General features: G+C 38.0%; 1 protein-coding gene across 3 annotated transcripts in view; it reads right to left on the bottom strand.

The window, feature by feature from the left end:
* Nucleotides 1-18,213, bottom strand: part of LOC150091388 (DDB1- and CUL4-associated factor 6-like) — a 405,008-nt gene that overhangs the window by 168,003 nt on the left and 218,792 nt on the right. For all 3 annotated transcript variants that reach the window (XM_090375313.1, XM_090375305.1, XM_090375299.1), the window contains exons 11-12: nucleotides 17,553-17,771; nucleotides 2,668-2,917 (exon numbers count right to left, since the gene is read on the bottom strand). In XM_090375313.1, coding sequence (XP_090231439.1) covers nucleotides 2,668-2,917; nucleotides 17,553-17,771 — 469 coding nt within the window. The remainder of the gene's footprint in view (nucleotides 1-2,667; nucleotides 2,918-17,552; nucleotides 17,772-18,213) is intronic.

An 18,213-nucleotide genomic window follows, 5' to 3' on the forward strand; every position in this document is an offset into this window, starting at 1 on the left:
TGGGATTTACTCAAAGAGGTAACTACCATTAGGGGTAAAGGGAAGGGTTATTGCTTCCATATAGGCGACTACGATGGACTGAGACAGTATTTAAATTCTATACAGTGGGACCAACTGATGATGTTACCAACAGCAAATTCAAAATGGGAAGCATTCAAAGAACTTATCTTGGAAGCTACTAGGCTTTACATACCAACTAAGAAATATTGTTCAAGGTTTAGGCCAAAATGGATATCAGATGAACTAATGAGGCATATGGCAGAGAAGAAAAATGCATGGGATATTTACAAATTAACACATGACACAGAAGCCTATGATAGATACAAGTTGATATGCAACCAAGTTACAAAGGAGGTTAGGCAGGCGAAGGCAGATTACGAGAAATCCTTGGCAAGGGATGCAAAGAAAAACAGCAAAGAGTTCTTTACTTATGTAAACTCTAAAAGGAAGGGGATGAATCAGATTGGTCCACTTGATATTGATGGGTCAACTGTTGATGATCCTGCTCAGGTAGCTAACAAACTAAATGAATATTTTGCATCGACATTCACACATGAGGAGTTATTCAGCAAGGGGAATGCCAGAGGTGTATTCAGCTCTAGCAGTAAGCTACAGAATCTTGAAATAACTGGGAGTAAAGTGGAGGAGAAACTGTTGAAGATAAACACAAGAAAGGCACCCGGGGTGGATGGGATCTATCCAGTTATATTAAAGGAGGCAGCAAAGGAAGTAAGCAAAACCTTAGCCATAATTATGAGAGCTTCCTTGGACTCAGGGGACGTACCCATAGACTGGAAATGTGCAAATGTGACCCCAATTCACAAAGGAGGATCAAAGGCTGACACAAGTAATTATAGATCTGTGAGCTTAACTTCTGTTCCCGGAAAATTAATGGAGGCACTGGTTAAAGAAGCACTGCAGGATCATTTAGACAAGACTTCAGTTATAGCTCGGACACAGCATGGTTTTGTTAAGGGGAAGTGTTGCCTGACCAATTTGATTGGATACTATGATGCAGTCACAAAAGAACTGGATGCAGGGAATAGCTTTGATATTATATACTTGGATCTTAGAAAGGCTTTTGATACTGTTGCACATGGATGACTGCTACACAAATTGGAGCAGTGTGACATTGGAGGCAAATTGCTGCTATGGATAAAGGGGTGGTTGAGGGGGAGAAGACAGAGAGTGGTAATCAATGGACACTGCTCATCGTGGACTAATGTTATTAGTGGAGTCCCTCAGGGCTCAGTGTTGGGTCCATTATTGTTTTCTGTATTTATAAATGATATTGATGATGGCATATCAAGCTTAATGTCCAGGTTTGCAGACGATACAAAGGTTGGCAGGGTTGTCAAGGACACTACTGACACTATGCTGCTGCAACAGGATCTGGAAAGGTTGATCAGATGGCCTGAGAGGTGGAAAATGAAGTTTAACATTGACAAATGTAAAGTACTACACATGGGAAACAGCAACCCCAGAGCAACGTATCAACTCTGTGGTACTACACTGACAGTGGTAGAGAATGAAAGGGACTTGGGGGTGGTTGTGCAGGCAGATATGAAGTTCTCTGAGCAGTGCAGATGGGCTGCAAGAGTAGCTCATGGAGTATTGTCAATGATATACAAGAATTTTTCCAGCAGGGATAAGGAGGTGATTATTCCCTTGTATAAGGCAATGGTCAGGCCACACCTAGAGTACTGTATACAGGTCTGGAGGCCTCATTTCAAGAAGGATGTAGAGCTGCTGGAACGAGTACAGAGAAGGGCAACAAGATTAGTGAATAGAACAAAGGAGTGCTCTTACGAAGAAAGGCTTAAGTTTTGCAAATTACAGTGTGTGGAGACTAGGCACCAGCGAGGTGATCTGATAGAGGTGTATAAAGCCTTGAATGGTTTGAGCATGCTCAATGCTGATGGGATTCTTCCTCTAGCTCAGAATAATCACCTGAGAGGGCATAAATTCAAATTGAGGAAAGACAGATGTAGGATAGACGTGCGGAAATTTGCCTTTAGGCAGGGGTGGTTGGTTGGTGGAACAGACTTCTATCCCTTGTCGTGGAGGTTGATAGCCTAAATAAGTTTAAGGCTCAGCTGGACAGGTATTTTGAACGAACAGAGGGGTGAAGTGGAAGTGGGTTTTTTTTTTTTTTTTCTTTTTTGGCTGATGCTGCATAAGCTTGCTTTCTTGCATCAATTGCCTCTACTAATGCTAATGCTAGAAATTTCCAGGAGGAAGGGGCTGCAAAACTCTTGCCCAAGGGTAACTAATTAAGCCACAGCATCAAAATTGTCATGTTCACTGACTGAGTTATTATCGAAGTACTGCAAATTGGAAAATCCTTTTGGGTTTTGTCATCTTGGATATTTCACTTTGGCACAAGTTCTTCACAAATGTTAATATTTTTGTTTTAAGTAATAAAAATTTTTATGAACACACACACACACACACACACACACACACACACACACTAGCCAACCTTAAAACTGCAAGCAGTAACACTGTCAACCTATTCCTGCTACAATCGTTCTCCTCTGCTTCTGCTAGCCACATGTGAAATTTGATCTCATTACTTTAACATCATACCTCATATTTATATGAAAATTACACACATTAATTAAATTATAATCTGCATCAAATCTTTTTAAAACTGCTTAACCTTACTTTTCTAAAAAGTCTTTTCTTCGAGATGATAATTCTTCTTGTAGATTTTTTAAGCTTTGATCCAAAGGATGTTTACAATGCTCCTCACTTTGTTCTTGAACTACAGGTTCATTAGCATAACTTGTTGATGGACTTTCTAAAACAGAGGCAGAATCTTCCTTATCATGCATCATATCAGCTGACCGATGGCTCTCATTGGGCATATCCTGAGGTTCCACTATTTCTTTTGTAGCATCAAGGGATAAATCACCTGCCAAAGCAGTTTATAGTGTTTCAAACTGCCACTTAAAAGATTTTATATAATTCAGAACTGCTGTATTTCAAAACACATATAAAAATCATTAAACTAAAAAAATAAAATACCTGGATTTTAAATTTCACTAATAACCTACAAATATTAAATTAAGACAGAGCCATAGTATTGTGTATCACTGTAGAAGGCTTTTAAACTCTGTCACACAGTTTTCAGATTGATTATCGAACATTTCCAAAAGTGTACATTCCAATCTTATCCTTTCTTGAGGTACCAGGATTGCTACTGGTACCGTATTTCTCCATGTATAAGATGCACCCTTTTACAAAAAAATTGGGGTCTAAAAACTGGGTGTGTCTTATACAGTGGTTGTGGATTTTTTTACTTGCATTTCCCACTTTTTTGCACTTGTCTTTGCGCTCATTGTTTTGCACTTGTTACCGGTATTTTAGGTTACGTTTTGCCACGTTCTGCCCAGAAATGGCTCAGAAAAGATTTTCATACAGTGCTGAATTCAAGTTAAAAGTGATCCTGTTTGCAAAAGTGAATGGAAATCATGCTGCTGAACGTAAGTTTGGTCCTCCTCCAAATGAGAAAACAATCCAAGACTGGCTACGGGAAGAAGAAACCCTACTGAAAACGCCACGGCAGAAGAAGGTCATGAGAGGCAAGTCAGCAAAATGGCCTGATTTATAGAGGGGATTGAAGAGCAAAGAGCAATTGGAATTCCTGTGTCCACAAAGATAGTTAAGCATGAGGCAAGAAGAACTGCTGATGATAAAGAAGTTACTGATTTCAAAGGAGGACACAATTGGTGCTTCAGGTTCATGAAACGGAATGGACTAAACATGAGTACATGCACCAGACTTGCCCAAAAGATGCCTGAAAGCTATGAGCAGAAGGTCCTTGAATTTCATCCTTTTGTCATTCAATGTCGGAAGACACATCAGTTTGAGCTGGGACAGATTGCAAATATGGACAAAGTCCCCCTTCAATTTGATGTCCCAAGTAACAGTTCTGTGACTTCTTATCAACAGTTCTGTTGATAAGAAGGGGATAAAAACTCTAACTGTGAAGACAAGTGGACATGAAAAGAGCCATTATACAGTTGTTCTAGCTCAGTGATGGCGAACCTTTTTGAAGAGTGGGTCAATTATTTTTATTTCTTTTTTAAAATACTAGCCCGTGAGTCATAAGTTAGTGGTCTCAATTAGAAAGGGGGGGGGGTAAAAAGGATGCCAATTATTTGGAAACATCAAACAATTTGTTAAGAGATCAAGTTGATAGTTGAATCTTTTTGGTTCTCACTTGTGAAATAATCCAAAAAAGGTTTTAGTTTCCTTTTTGATTTATAACTTTAACTTTTGCAAGTGAAGAGCTAAAAAAAAAAGTAAATATCGAAGCTTGATTTGATACCTTGTACTGCACCAGGTGACATCATGACCAGTATTGCCTCTGCACAAAGTATTTGAATGAGCAAGGAATAAAAGAAAACGCCTTTATTTTGAAATATTCTTCATTAATAATTAACATAATTACAGATACAGTATGTGTAATGAAGTTGATAAAAGTATATTTAATGCGAAATTTGTTGTTGTTTACTTTCAGACAGTTTCTTAATATTAGGTACATACTTCGTGTTCATTACTTTAATACATTTTGCAGTCAATTCATTTCCAAGTTTATTCCTGTTGGAAGATTTAACAAAATTCATTGAGGAAAACAATTTTTCACATGAATATGTGGACCCGAACGTTGTGAGAAGAGCGTTAGCCAGTTTCCTCATACATGAAAAATTGTTCGGTAAAGAATACCATGCGTTTAATATAATATTTTCAACTTTTAGTGTGGGATCTTCATTAGGCCTAGCTGCATTACTTTCTGAAATTTTTCCTTCTACTTCGAAAATCAAATTTTCAAATTTATTTTTCCACGCTATGCTGCTTTGGAATTCAGTTAATTCCATTTCTAAGTTAGTGATACCTAGCCACATAAAATCGTTTAGCTGCATTGTATCGTACTCTGCTTTATGTGGACATAAAATAAAGCGAAATGTATTTTCCAAACTTTTAAATTGATTATATCTCTCATGGAAAGCTTGTTTTATTTTTTGCAAAATGGTTAAATATATTTTAATTGCATTTTCTTGAATGTCAAGAATATTTTCAAAATCTTTAGTGTTTTGAAAATGTTTTTGTAATTGAGGAAAATATTTCATGGTGCTCATTTCCAAATCTTTAATAAAGATGTCAAGTTTTTTCATAAATATTTTGATATTTTCAAACATCATTAATGCAATTTGTCCATGTCCCTGAAGTTTTTTATTCAGTTCATTGAAATGCTGAGTGATATCACATAAGAACATTAAATCATTTAGCCAATTTATATTTGAAAATTCGTCATAACTATTCTTTTTTTCATTCAAAAAGAGCTTTATTTCGTCTAATAAAATGACAAACCGATTAAGAACTTGGCTGCAACTGAGCCATCGAACATTGTTTTACGTCAAAATCCCAGAATATTGGCACTCAATTTCCTCTAATAATTGTGCAAATTCTCGCTTATTAAGACCATTTATAAAGTTAATAACTTTAATTACAACTGCCATTACATTAGAAAATGTTTTTAAACCTTGCTTCGCACATACAACTTGCTGGTGTATTATACAACGAAATTCTATCAGAGAATGTCTCTAATATTTTGCTTAAGCTGCTGAATAAAACCAATGTTTTTTTCCCACCATATTGTGAGCACCGTGTGTTGTTCCAAAAACAATTTTTTGTAGGTCAATTTCCATTTTTTTAAAAATGCATTATCAAATTCTTTAAAAATATCAAGACCGGTACACCTTCCTTTCAATGTTATTAGTTTTATTAACTCTTCTTTCATTATATTGCCTGCATTATATCGAGCAAAAACTGCTGTTGCGCATAACCATTTACATCAGTACTCTCATCTAAAGCAATCGAATACATTTCTACAGACTTTAAGTCGTTATGTATTTGAGAAGAAATATTTATTTCTAATTCTATTACTCGATCTTTAATAGTATTGCGACTTATTGGTAACTCATTTATATGCTTTATAATCGAGTCTTTTTCCTTAAAATCTGAAAACAGTAGAACTACATTCTAAAAATGCTTGTTTTACAAACTCCTTCTGAAAGAGGTTTCCCATGGCGAGCAATGCAATGGGTTACTTGAAGACTAGCAGCTGTAATGTTATTTTTCGGAGTCAAAAAAGTTTTTAAAACACTTGTTTGTGAATCATTCTGTTTATTTTTATTTATTTTTTTTTATAAATCTGACATTACATATTTATATTTTATAATTGTTTAATATTTTCGATTATCTTTTCTCTCTGTTCTAATTTAAAAAAGTAGGCCAATATTACAATAAACGCGTGCGCGTGGGTTACTTACAAAGCCTTCGTGGGTCAGTATCTGACCCACGTGTCATAGGTTCGCCAACACTGTTCTAGCTTGTTGTGCTGACAGAACCAAGCTGCCTCCTATGCTGATTTTCAAACGCAAAACAATGCCAAAAGAAGACATTCCTCGAGGAGACATTGTCCATGTTCATGACAAGGGTTGGATGGATCAGGATGGGATGAAGATCTGGTTTGAGAAAGTTTGGAGCAGGAGACCAGGCGGGATCTTACACAAACCAACCCTATTGGTGCTTAATCAGTTCAGGGCTCACAAAACAAAAAACACAAAGAAGAAGACTGCTACAGAGCCAAAAACAAAACTTTCCATCATACCTGGAGGCTTCAACATCCCAGCTCCAACCACTTGATGTCAGCATTAACAAACCCTTCAAAGCTGACATGAGAGACGAATGGAACCAAAGGATGAAGTCTTCTGGGGACAATTTGACACCAGCAGGAAGAGTGAAGAAACCAACTATAGGAGAAGTTTGTACCTGGGTGAAAAGATCCTGGGATAATATCAAGATTGAGATCGTTGTCAAGTCATTTAAGAAGTGTGGCATTTCAAATTCCATAGATGCAACTGAGGACGAGGCAATATATGAAGACAGTGATTCGTCATCAGACACAGATGAGGACAAGCTAATGGATGGGGACGGCCTCCGTAGCCGAGCGGGCAGGAGCGGGAGTGCAGTAGCACACGCTCTTCGAGTAGACCGGGGTTCAAGCCCCTGACTGCTGAATACGGTCGATCTGCCAACCCGCACTGGACCAGCGTGGCAGATTATGGTCCATTTCCCTCAGCATGAATTGTTGAGGAGGCTTCCACCCTGCAGTGGGTTGATAATGGCTGCACTTTACTTTTTTTTACTTTTTAATGGATGGGAGTTTTGACAGTGATGAGTTGTATGAATTTTATGATGAATAAAACTTGAGTTTAATAAATTTATGTAATACATTTTTTTTCAAATTTCGGGCCCCAAAATTAAGGTGCATCTTATACATGGGAAAATACGGTACATTAGGAAAAGGTACGGTTAGTGATACTGAAACTACAGCTTCCAATATCAGAAGGTTTTATTCTAAGCTTACTTATTTCCATTGACTTATCTTCAATATCACTTTAGTAAGGCATTAATATTATCAATCATAAAATGTTATTATCAGGTTATGTATATAAAAATCAAATTTTCAGTTAGCTTCCACATGTTATATCAGTTATTTTTCACTTATTCCCTCCTCCCCATTGCAAACATCCAGTTTTTTATATTTTGTATATATTATACACTTTTCAATTGCAGTGTCTTACAGACTAGAAAACTTGGACAGGTGATATGGTTTTTTTTTTTTTTTTTTGGCTGATGCTTTATAAGCTTTTTTTCTTGCATCATATGCCACTACTACTGACCCTAATAACAATAATAATACCCTAAAAGAAGGCAGAAAGAACCTGTACATCCTCTCTCACCTGATGTACATGGACAGTGTTGTTTTTAGATTTGTTGGTGCATCAGCAACTTAGGCATATAATGCACAACATGGATGATATCAAACTCTATGCCACAACCAAAAATAAACTCCAACAGCTACTCTGAATCACCAAAGAGTTCAACACTGACATCAGGATGCAATTTGGCCTTCAAGGACATCAGATTGGAAGAAACTAACAGCTGAACAACAAGTGAAAGGACTGAAGCCATACTATAGGGAGAGACCTACAAATATCTGGGAATGATGCAGGACCACCAGTTAGAACACAAGGAGATGAAGGCCCACCTCACTGAGAATACCATAAAAGACTGAGAAGACTACTAAAATCACAGCTGAATGGCAGGAAAATGGTCACAGCCATAAAAAACACTTATGCAGCCCCAGTACTAATATACTCCTTCGGAATCATAGATTGGACAAACCCCAAGCTGGGGGATATTATGAGATCAACCAGGATAATGATGACCAAGAGGCCAATGCCACCTGAAGTTAGCCATCCAGAGACTAACCATAACCCTTAAAGAAGAAAAGGGGGAATTGACTGACCTCACTGAAGAGAAAGCGATTAAGAACCTGTGGGATTACTTCCAGGAAAATACAGCACCAATCTACCAAGCCATGAGAAAGATAGACAAACAGCATACAATGCTCAACCTCAACAAGGAGACCACACTCACACTGACAAAAGAAACAAAGACAGAAAGATGGGCAAAGATGTCACTCCAGGGCAGACACTGCATAGATAAGATGGCTTCCAACACTTGGCTCACGAATGGAAAGCTCTTCCCTGAGACAGAAGGATTCATGCTCGCCATCCAAGGTCAAATAATCAATATCAGAAACTACAGGAAATACATTGCCAAGGACCATGGAATAACAGGTGACACATGTTGTCAATGCCACCTGGCCCAGAAACAATCTAGCAGATCACAGCACGATGCAGCGTGATCGCCCAGACGGAGTACATTCACAGACATTAGCATTAGTAGAGGCATATGATGCAACAAAGCAAGCTTATGCAGCATCAGCCAAAAAAAAAAAAAAACCTTCCACTTCACCCCTCCGTTCGTTCGAAATACCTGCTCAGCTGAGCCTTAAATTTATTTAGGCTATCAACTTTCATAACGAGGGATGGAAGTCTGTTCCACCATCCAACTACCCGCTGGCTAGACTAAAGGCAAATTTCCGCACATCTATCCTACATCTGTCTTTCCTCAATTTGAATTTATGCCCTCTCAGGTGATTATTCTGAGCAAGAGGAAGTATCCCATCAGCATTGAGCATGCTCAAACCATTCAAGGCTTTGTACACCTCTATCAGATCACCTCGCCAGTGCCTAGTCTCCAGACACTGTAATTTGCAAAACTTAAGCCTTTCTTCGTTAGAGCAACCCTTCGTTCCATTCACTAACCTTGTTGCCCTTCTCTGTACTCGTTCCAGCAGCTCTACATCCTTCTTGAAATGAGGCCTCCAGACCTGTATACAGTACTAATTGCGGCCTGACCATTGCCTTATACAAGGGAATAATCACCTCCCTATCCCTGCTAGAAAAATTCCTCTATATCATTGATAAGACACCATGTTTAATTCTAAGCTTACTGGAAACTACTTTTATTCTAAGCTTACTGAGCTACTCTTGCAGCCCGTCTGCACTGCTCAGAGAACTTCATATCTGCCTCCACAATTACCCCCAGGTCCTTTTCATTCTCTACCACTGTCAGTGTAGTACACAAAGTTGATACGTTGCTCTGGGGTTGCTATTTCCCATATGTAGTACTTTACATTTGTCAATGTTAAACTCCATTTGCCACCTCTCAGCCCATCTGCTCAACCTTTCCAGATCCTGTTACAGCACCATAGCGTCAGTAGCGTCCTTAACAACCCTGCCAACCTTTGTATCGTCTGCAAACTTGGACATTAAGCTTGATATACCATCATGAATATTATTTATAAATACAGAAAACAACAATGGACCCAACACTGAGCCCTGAGGGACTCCACTAATAACATTAGTCCATGATGAGCAGTGTCCATTAATTACCACTCTGTCTTCTGCCACTCAACCATCCCTTTATCCATAGCAACAATTTGCCACCAATGCCACACTGCTCCAATTTGTGCAGCAGTCTTCCATGTGCAACAGTATCAAAAGCCTTTCTAAGATCCAAATATATAATATCAAAGTTATTCCCTGCATCCAATTCTTTTGTGACTACATCATAATATCCAATCAAATTGGTCAGGCAAGACCTTCCCTTAACAAAACCATGCTGTGTCTGAGCTATAACTGAATTCTTGTCAAGATGATCCTGCAGTGCTTCTTTAACCAGTACTTCCATTAATTTTCCTGGAACAGAAGTTAAACTCACAGGTCTATAATTACTTGTGTCAGCTTTTGATCCTCCTTTGTGAATTGGGATAACATTTGCACATCTCCAGTCTGTGGGTACCTCCCCTGAGTCCAAGGAAGCTCTCATAATTATGGCTAACAGATTGCTTACTTCCTTTGCTGCCTCCTTTAATATAACTGGATAGATCCCATTCACCCCAGGTGCCTTTCTTGTATTTATCTTCAACAATTTCTACTCCACTTTACTCTCAATTATTACAAGATCATCTAGCTCACTGCCAATGTTTACTTCATCTATGGCATTCCCCTTCCTGAATAACTCCTCATGTGTGAATGTAGATGTAAAATATTGATTTAGTTTGTTAGCTACCTGAGCAGGACCATGAACAGTTGAACCATTGATATCAAGTGGACCAATCTGATTCATCCCCTTCCTTCTAGAGTTTACATAAGTGAAGAACTCCTTGCTGTTTTTCTTTGCATCCCTTGCCAAAGATTTCTCGTAATCTCCCTTCACCTGCCTAACCTCCTTTGTAACGTGGTTACAGATCAACTTATATCTATCATAGGCTTCTGTATCACATGTTAATTTATATGTATCCCATGCATTTTTCTTCTCTGCCATATGGCTCATTAGTTCATCTGACATCCATTTAGGCCTGAACCTTGAACAATATTTTTTAGTTGGTATGAAAAGCCTAGTAGCTTCCAAGATAAGTTCTTTGAATGCTTCCCATTTTGAGTTTGTTGTTGGTAACATCATCAGTTGGTCCCACTGTACAGAATTTAAATACTGTCTCAGACCATCGTAGTCGCCTTTATGAAAGCAATAACCCTTCCCTTTATCCCTGATAGTAGTTACCTCCTTGAGTAAATCCCACGTCAGCACACTGTGATCACTGCCACCTAGTGGTTCCTATATCTGCAAGTTCGTAATGCATGAAGAATCACTACTGATAATCAAATCAAGAGTACTGCTCCCTCTACTTGCTTCCAGAACATGCTGATTTAGAAAACAATCATTGAATAAATCCACAAAAGCCTTGCTAGTGTGTGAGTGACCAACCCACAAATTCCAGTCAATATCTGGGAAATTAAAATCCCCCATTATAAGACTCTCTGATTTACTGGCTCACTCTATTTCCCTGTACAGTTTCTTATTATACTCATCAGAGTCATTAGGTCTATAGCACACTCCTACTCTCAATTTTGATCCCCCAATGCTTATGTCACACCAAACTGACTCAACACTGCACCGTCCAGCGAGGTCGACTGGCTTCACTTCCTTGGATTTTATGTGTTTCTTAACTAATAGCATAACCCCTCCTCCCTTCCTATCCTGTCTATCCTTTCTGTAGACGTTGTACTCCCCAAATTCCAGTTCTGCATTACTTATATCTGTGTGTCACCACATCTCTGATATCCCAACAATATCCGCCTTTGATGCTTTGAGCAATACCTCAAATTCATCAAATTTATTTACCAAACTCCTAGCATTGGTGTACACGCAAGTATACACGAACCTGTTCTTTTTCTTAGGTACCCTAACATTACCCGTGTGTTTACTTGTACCCCAACATGACCAGGTAGCAAGGATGATACATCAAAAGCTAGCACGAAAAAATACCAGCTGATCAAAGAAAGTTTACCATATTATGATTACAAGTCTCGGGCCATACTAGAGACCTCTACACATAGACTATACTGGGACCATACCATCATAACAGACAAGATGATTCCACCCAACACCAGTAACCTCCAGAAAAAACACGAAGAAAAGATCAGGAAGTACACAGACCTAAGACAGGAAGTCAAAGTTATGTGGCATATGGAACAAGTAATGACCATTCTGATCACTGTGTCAACCACCAGTAAGGTGCCAAAGAGCCTCAATGAAAACTCAGTAGCAATAGGCCTCCCAGAGAACACCTACATGGAACTCCAGAAAGCCGCAATTCTGAACACCTATAATATAATACGAGAGTTCCTTGACCGACAATAATAATAATAACCAGATACAACCAACCAATCCCTGCCAAACTTTGTATCATATGCAAACTTAAATATTAAGCCTGATATACCTCCATCTATATAATTAATAATATACATAGAAAACAAGAATGGGAGACTACACTAATGATATTAGTCCAAGACGAACAGTGTCGATTAATAATCACATTTATCTCACACTTCTACCTGCTCAACCATTACTTAATCCATAGCAGAACTTGCCTTTAACGCCATACTGCTCCAAAATGCAAAGCAGCCTTTTATGTCCAACAGTATCAAAATTATTTTTTTCATCCACTTCCTTTGTTACTGCATTACAGTATCCAATCAGACTGGTCAAACAAGACTAGCCATTAACAAATCCATGATATGACTACTATAATTGCATTCTTATTTAGATGTTTCAGCATTACTTCTTTAACCAGACACTCCATTATTTTCCCAGAAACAGAATTTAAACTAACAGGTGTATAATTACTCAAGTTACCTTTTGATCCTCCTTTGTGAATTTGGGATACAAGGGGATAATCACGTCCTTATCCCTGATAAAAAAAAAACTCCTGTATATCACTGACAAGGCTCCATGACCTGCTCTGGCAGCCCATTTGCATTGCTCAGAGAACTTTATATCTGACTGCACAATTAACACCAAGTCTTTTTCATTCTCCACTTCCCTATTCAGGGAAGTGGAGAATGAAACCACACATACCTGTTGTGTGGTACTACCACACAGCAGGTATGTTTCTCTTCGATTACTGCTACCCATACGCAGTACTTTAAATTTGTCAATGTTAAAATCCAATTGCCACTTTTCAACCCATCTGCCTAACTTTTCTAGATCCTGTTGCAGTAGATTATTGTCTTTACTGTCATTACCAACCCTGCCAACTTTTGTATCATCTGCAAACTTGGACATTAAGTCTGATATACCTTCATCGATATCATTTATCAATGATATCGATGATATCGAGAAATGGCCCCAACACCGAACCCTGGGCTCTTTGTGGACTAATGACATTAGTCCACAAAGAGCAGTGTCCATTTATTACCCCTCTCTGTCATCTCAAACTCAACCATCCTTTTATCCATTGTAGCAACTTCCCTTTAATGCCACACTGCTCCAATTTGTAGAGCAATCTTCCATGTGCAACAGTATCAAAAGCTTTCCTGAAATCCAAGTATATGATATCAAAATTATTTTTTGCATCCAGTTCCTTTGTGACCACATCATAGTATCCAATCAAATTGGTTAAACAAGACCTCCTGTTAACAAACCCATGCTGTATCTTAACTACTAGTGCAGCCTTGTCTAGATGATCCTGCAATGCTTCTTTAACCAGTGACACCATTTTCCTCAGAAACAATTTAAACTAACAGGTCAATAATTACTTACGTCATGTTTTGAACACCCTGTGTGAAATGAGGATACATTTGCACACTTCCAGTCCATGGGGACCTCCCCTGACTCTAATGATGCTCTCATAATTATGGCTAAGGGTTTGCTTACTTTCTTTGCTGCCTTCTTTAATATAACTGGATAGATCCCACCACCACAAGTGCCTTCCTTACATTTAACTTCAACAATTTCTCCTCCACTTTGCTCTCAGTTATTACAATATCACTTAGCTCCATGTTAGAGTTTGATAAGCTTCTGGCAATCCCCTACTTGAATAACTACTTATGTGAGAATGTAGATGCAAAATACTCATTCAGTTTATCAGCTACCTGAGCATGATCATCAATAGTCAACCCATCTATGTTAAGTGGACCAATCTGATTCATCCCTTTCCTTCTATAATTTACATAAATAAAGAACTCTTCGCTGTTTTTCTTTGCATCCTTTGCCAGAGATTTTTTGTAATCTGCCTTCGCTTGCCTAACATTCACTGTGATTTGATTACAGACTAGCTTATATCTGCCATAGACTTCTGTATCACCTGATAATTAACATGCATCCCACGCAGTTTTCTTCTCTGCCACGAGCCTCATTAAATCATCTGACATCTATTTAGGCCTAAACCTTGAATAGTATTTCTTAGTTGGTACAAAAAACCTAGTAGCCTTTAAGATTAAGTCTCTAAAGGCTTCCCATTTAGAATGCCCTGTTGGCAACATCATCAGTTGATCCCACTGTATTGAATTTAAAAACTGTCTGAGACCACTGCAGTCACCTTTACGAAAGCAAAAGCCCTTCCCCTTTATCATTCATGGTAGTTACATCTTTAAGTAAATCCCACATCAGTACACTGTGATCACTGTCACCCAGTGGTTCCTTTTTCTGTAAATTCTTAATGCATGAATAATTACTGCTAATAATCAGATCAAGAGTATTACTCCCTCTGGTTGCCTCTCAAATATGCTGCTGCAGAAACCAACCATCCAATAAATCCGCAAGTCTTGCTAGTGTGTGAGTGACTACTCCTCCCCAAGTTCCAGTCAATATGTGGAAAGTTAAAATCCCCCATTATAAGACATTCTGATTTAGTGACCCACTATTTCTCTGCACAACTGCTCATTGTACTTATCAGATTCATTAGGCCTATAACACACTCCTACTCTGATTTCCACTTTCCCAGTGCTTATCTCACACCACACTGATTCAACATTGCATTGTCCACCAATGTCAATTAGATGCACTTCCTTAGATTTTATGTTTCTTAACTAACAGCAGAACCCCTCCTCCCTTCCCATCCAGTCTATCCTTTCTGTACACATTGTACTCCCCAAATTCTAATTCTGCACTGCTTATACCTGTGTGGAACCACATGTCTGATATCCCAACAATATCTGCCTTTAATGTCTTGACCAGCACTTCAGACTAATCAAATTTATTAACTATACTTCTAGCATTGGTGTATACGGAAGTATACATGCACCTGTTCCTACTGTTAGTTACCCTAACAGAGCTCATATATTTATTTGTTTCCTGGAAATCCCCAGCAACTTGCTTTCCAGGCTACTGCTCATTCTAATAGTGGCAGTGCAAGAATCACTCCTGCCTCTGCCTGTAGCCATGTTAATCTTTTAGTCTGTGTATCCCTCCAAGTTAGCAGTTTTCCAACCCATCTAACACTGCCTCGATAGCATCAGCAAATATTCTTGCACCCTTTCTATTTAAGTGTACTCCATCCCTGTAGAAGCAATCTCTCCGGTTAACAAGCACAGACCATGCTGAAAAAAATTCAACTGCATGAGCCTTGCACAATCTCCATTATGCCTATAACAAATATTTCAATAAAACAGCACAAGAATCACTTTCACCATTGCCTGCAGGGTGCTCTGCTTAGCAACTTGCACAGATTGGTTTGGAAGCTGAACACCCCTTGCTCTCGTGGTCTTTTGCACCACATTGAGCACAGGCAGGGTTGTTGTTGGTGTAGGGATTTATTAGGCCGGCAACTATGGCCATAGTGCACCAGCAGACAGGGTTATCAAGCTGTTTGTGAATGGCCATACTTTTGACATCTAAAACAAACATGGCGGGTTTGGAATGTAAAACCTCACTGGGCAGTTTAAGTAGCCTGCTTTGATGGAATTTGGAGGCTGTGGGGTGTTGAATGTAAGGATGAGAAATCAAGTGGGAACAAGATCCCCTCCTTGATCTTTCAATTCAGAGTAAATCTCTTCTTCAGAAACATGACGATCCTTGATATCATACCAATACAAAAAACCCAAAGTTCAGAGTGTTGTGAGGGTTCTGATGATAAGTATTCTCCCTATCAATACAGCTTTCAGGTTTTTTTCTGGCATGTTTTGTACTTGAAGCTCCGACTAAAAGGACTCCATAATGCAGCCTGTTTAAGTATTCGTGTGATCTTGCCAACCCTTCTAATCCTTTCTGGATGAAGAAGAGTGACATTTTCCTGATTGACTGCTCTCCAGTGCAATGGAAAATGGGGAAAAACAGTGTCACTGATGGTGGTGTGCACTCAGTTCAGGTTCTTCTTACAGAAGTATTTGCAGTATTTTCATTTTGATTAGATAGGGGGCCTTGTTGGGGCCCCTCAGAAGAAAGAGAAGGATTTCTATTACTCATAGGGGTAAAATGAAAATTTCAGATGTGTTAAGTACCTCACCCACTACAGAGTCCTTTGAGGGATGCCCACTCAGGAATTAGCGTACACAAATGGGATGCCCAGTTCACTTGAAGTATCATACCCACATTTTCAATAAGTCTTGACCTTGTACCAGGGGCAAAGGGAAGGAGACTTATTGGAATGTAGTTGATCTTAGCAGTAAGAACCACCTGCCAAAAAACACTCATATTCACAACAATATTTTAAATTAAATATTAAGTTATTAAAATATTTTAATATTTTAGTTTAGAAAAATTATGATCATTTGTTGGAAGGGGTGAGAGAAGATCCCAGAACAAGGCTGGTCCAGGACCTCCTGTTTTGTCAATTTTTTTTTTTTTTTTTTTTTTGTGGAACACCGAAGCAGTTTTCATTTTGTGGGTGTTCTGGGGGGGGAGGGACATATGATTAATTCAAAAATTTGGAAAACAGAGGGTGTAATACTGAATTCCATACTTCCATATTTTTCTTCAAACAAATGCTCTCATAATCATATTTATAATTTGGACTACACAATGCCAATCATAATTTTCCAAAAAAAAAAGTTCTTTTGTTGCAAACCAGTAAATTTAAGCATTAGTAGACTCTGAAAACAATTCTTTTATACTGGATTTTTTGCCAAAAAAATTTCATTCAAATGTGACTTACAAAGCATAATCATAATAAGAGAAGTCAACTGGAACTTAGAAATATTTTGGTTACAGTTAAAATTTCATTAAATGTATTTCTTGTTATTTGTTTTTTTTTTTTTTTTTTTTAGGAGCATTAGCAACTAAGGCCATATTGCTCCGGGAAATGTGGTGGTCATTCCCTGACCTTTCCGCATCCTCCGTATTTGGTGGTGACAAGCTCGAACCCCGGTCTAATCAAGAAGCATGTGCTACGCACTGCTGCTCCTTCCCACCTGGCTACGGAGGCACACTGTATTAGAAAAGTGCAACAGAATTAATTTATGCAAATAATAATTCCTCTGAAATAATTAAATTTTAAATTTCAGTATAATGAAATGATTCACACACAATCTGAGAAATTGGTTGTAACAAAATTTTACTCTAATTTGAAAGCAACCGATCCATTTAAGGTTACTGCTAATGTTATTTATTTTTCTCATGCAGAATTAGTCTGGATTATTTTAATGAGATTATTCAATGAAGAGTGAAGGCATATAAATTGAACAATTTCAGATTACTTGATATTTTATACAATAAAAACTCTCATATTCAGAATAATTATCATAACTTAATATTTTAAACAGTTTAGTAAAATTAAATCAAACCTTCATCATTTGTTGGAAGGGTTGAGGGAAGACTGGAATGCTCACTTCCTTCAGCACCAACACTATCAATGAGCTGAGAAGCACTAGCAAGAGAAACAGAGGAAGAATCTGCAGATGCAGAACGTAAGCGTGACTGAGAAGAACCAGTGAATATTCTGGTGAGAACATCTGACATCCGCTGCATTAGGCTTGCATGAAGAGATGGCTGCTCACCTGAAGCTGATATAAAAATGACAAAATTATGCTTACCTCAAGTAAAACATTTTTACAAAAATTAATAGTCTAACTAATACTGTGCTTTGAAATTAAATGTTATTTGAAGCAGCAAACTTAAAGCTGTCACTGACATATATGCTGAGATCCTCCTAATACTATACAGTTTAATATTTAAAAAATTGACTTTTGTGTATAAAGCATTGAAATTGACTATTTCAACTCTTTATACACAACAATAAATATTTTCATAAATAAAGATCATGTTATAAACCAGGTTCTTGTTCACAAGAACAATATGCAAAAACAAAGAGCACAAATTTTCCTTTCTCAAACTACTGACATCCTGTTAAGCAGCATCTGTAATCCAGTGTCTAGATTCATTTGTAACAAGACAGGATTTGTAATGTGATGCTCATTTATTAAAATTTTTATTTTGGTGTATAAA

This window comes from Mastigoproctus giganteus, chromosome 1 (genome assembly GCF_048544385.1).
Source record: "Mastigoproctus giganteus isolate SK-2022 chromosome 1, ASM4854438v1, whole genome shotgun sequence".
NCBI classification, from domain to species: Eukaryota; Metazoa; Arthropoda; class Arachnida; order Uropygi; family Thelyphonidae; genus Mastigoproctus; species Mastigoproctus giganteus.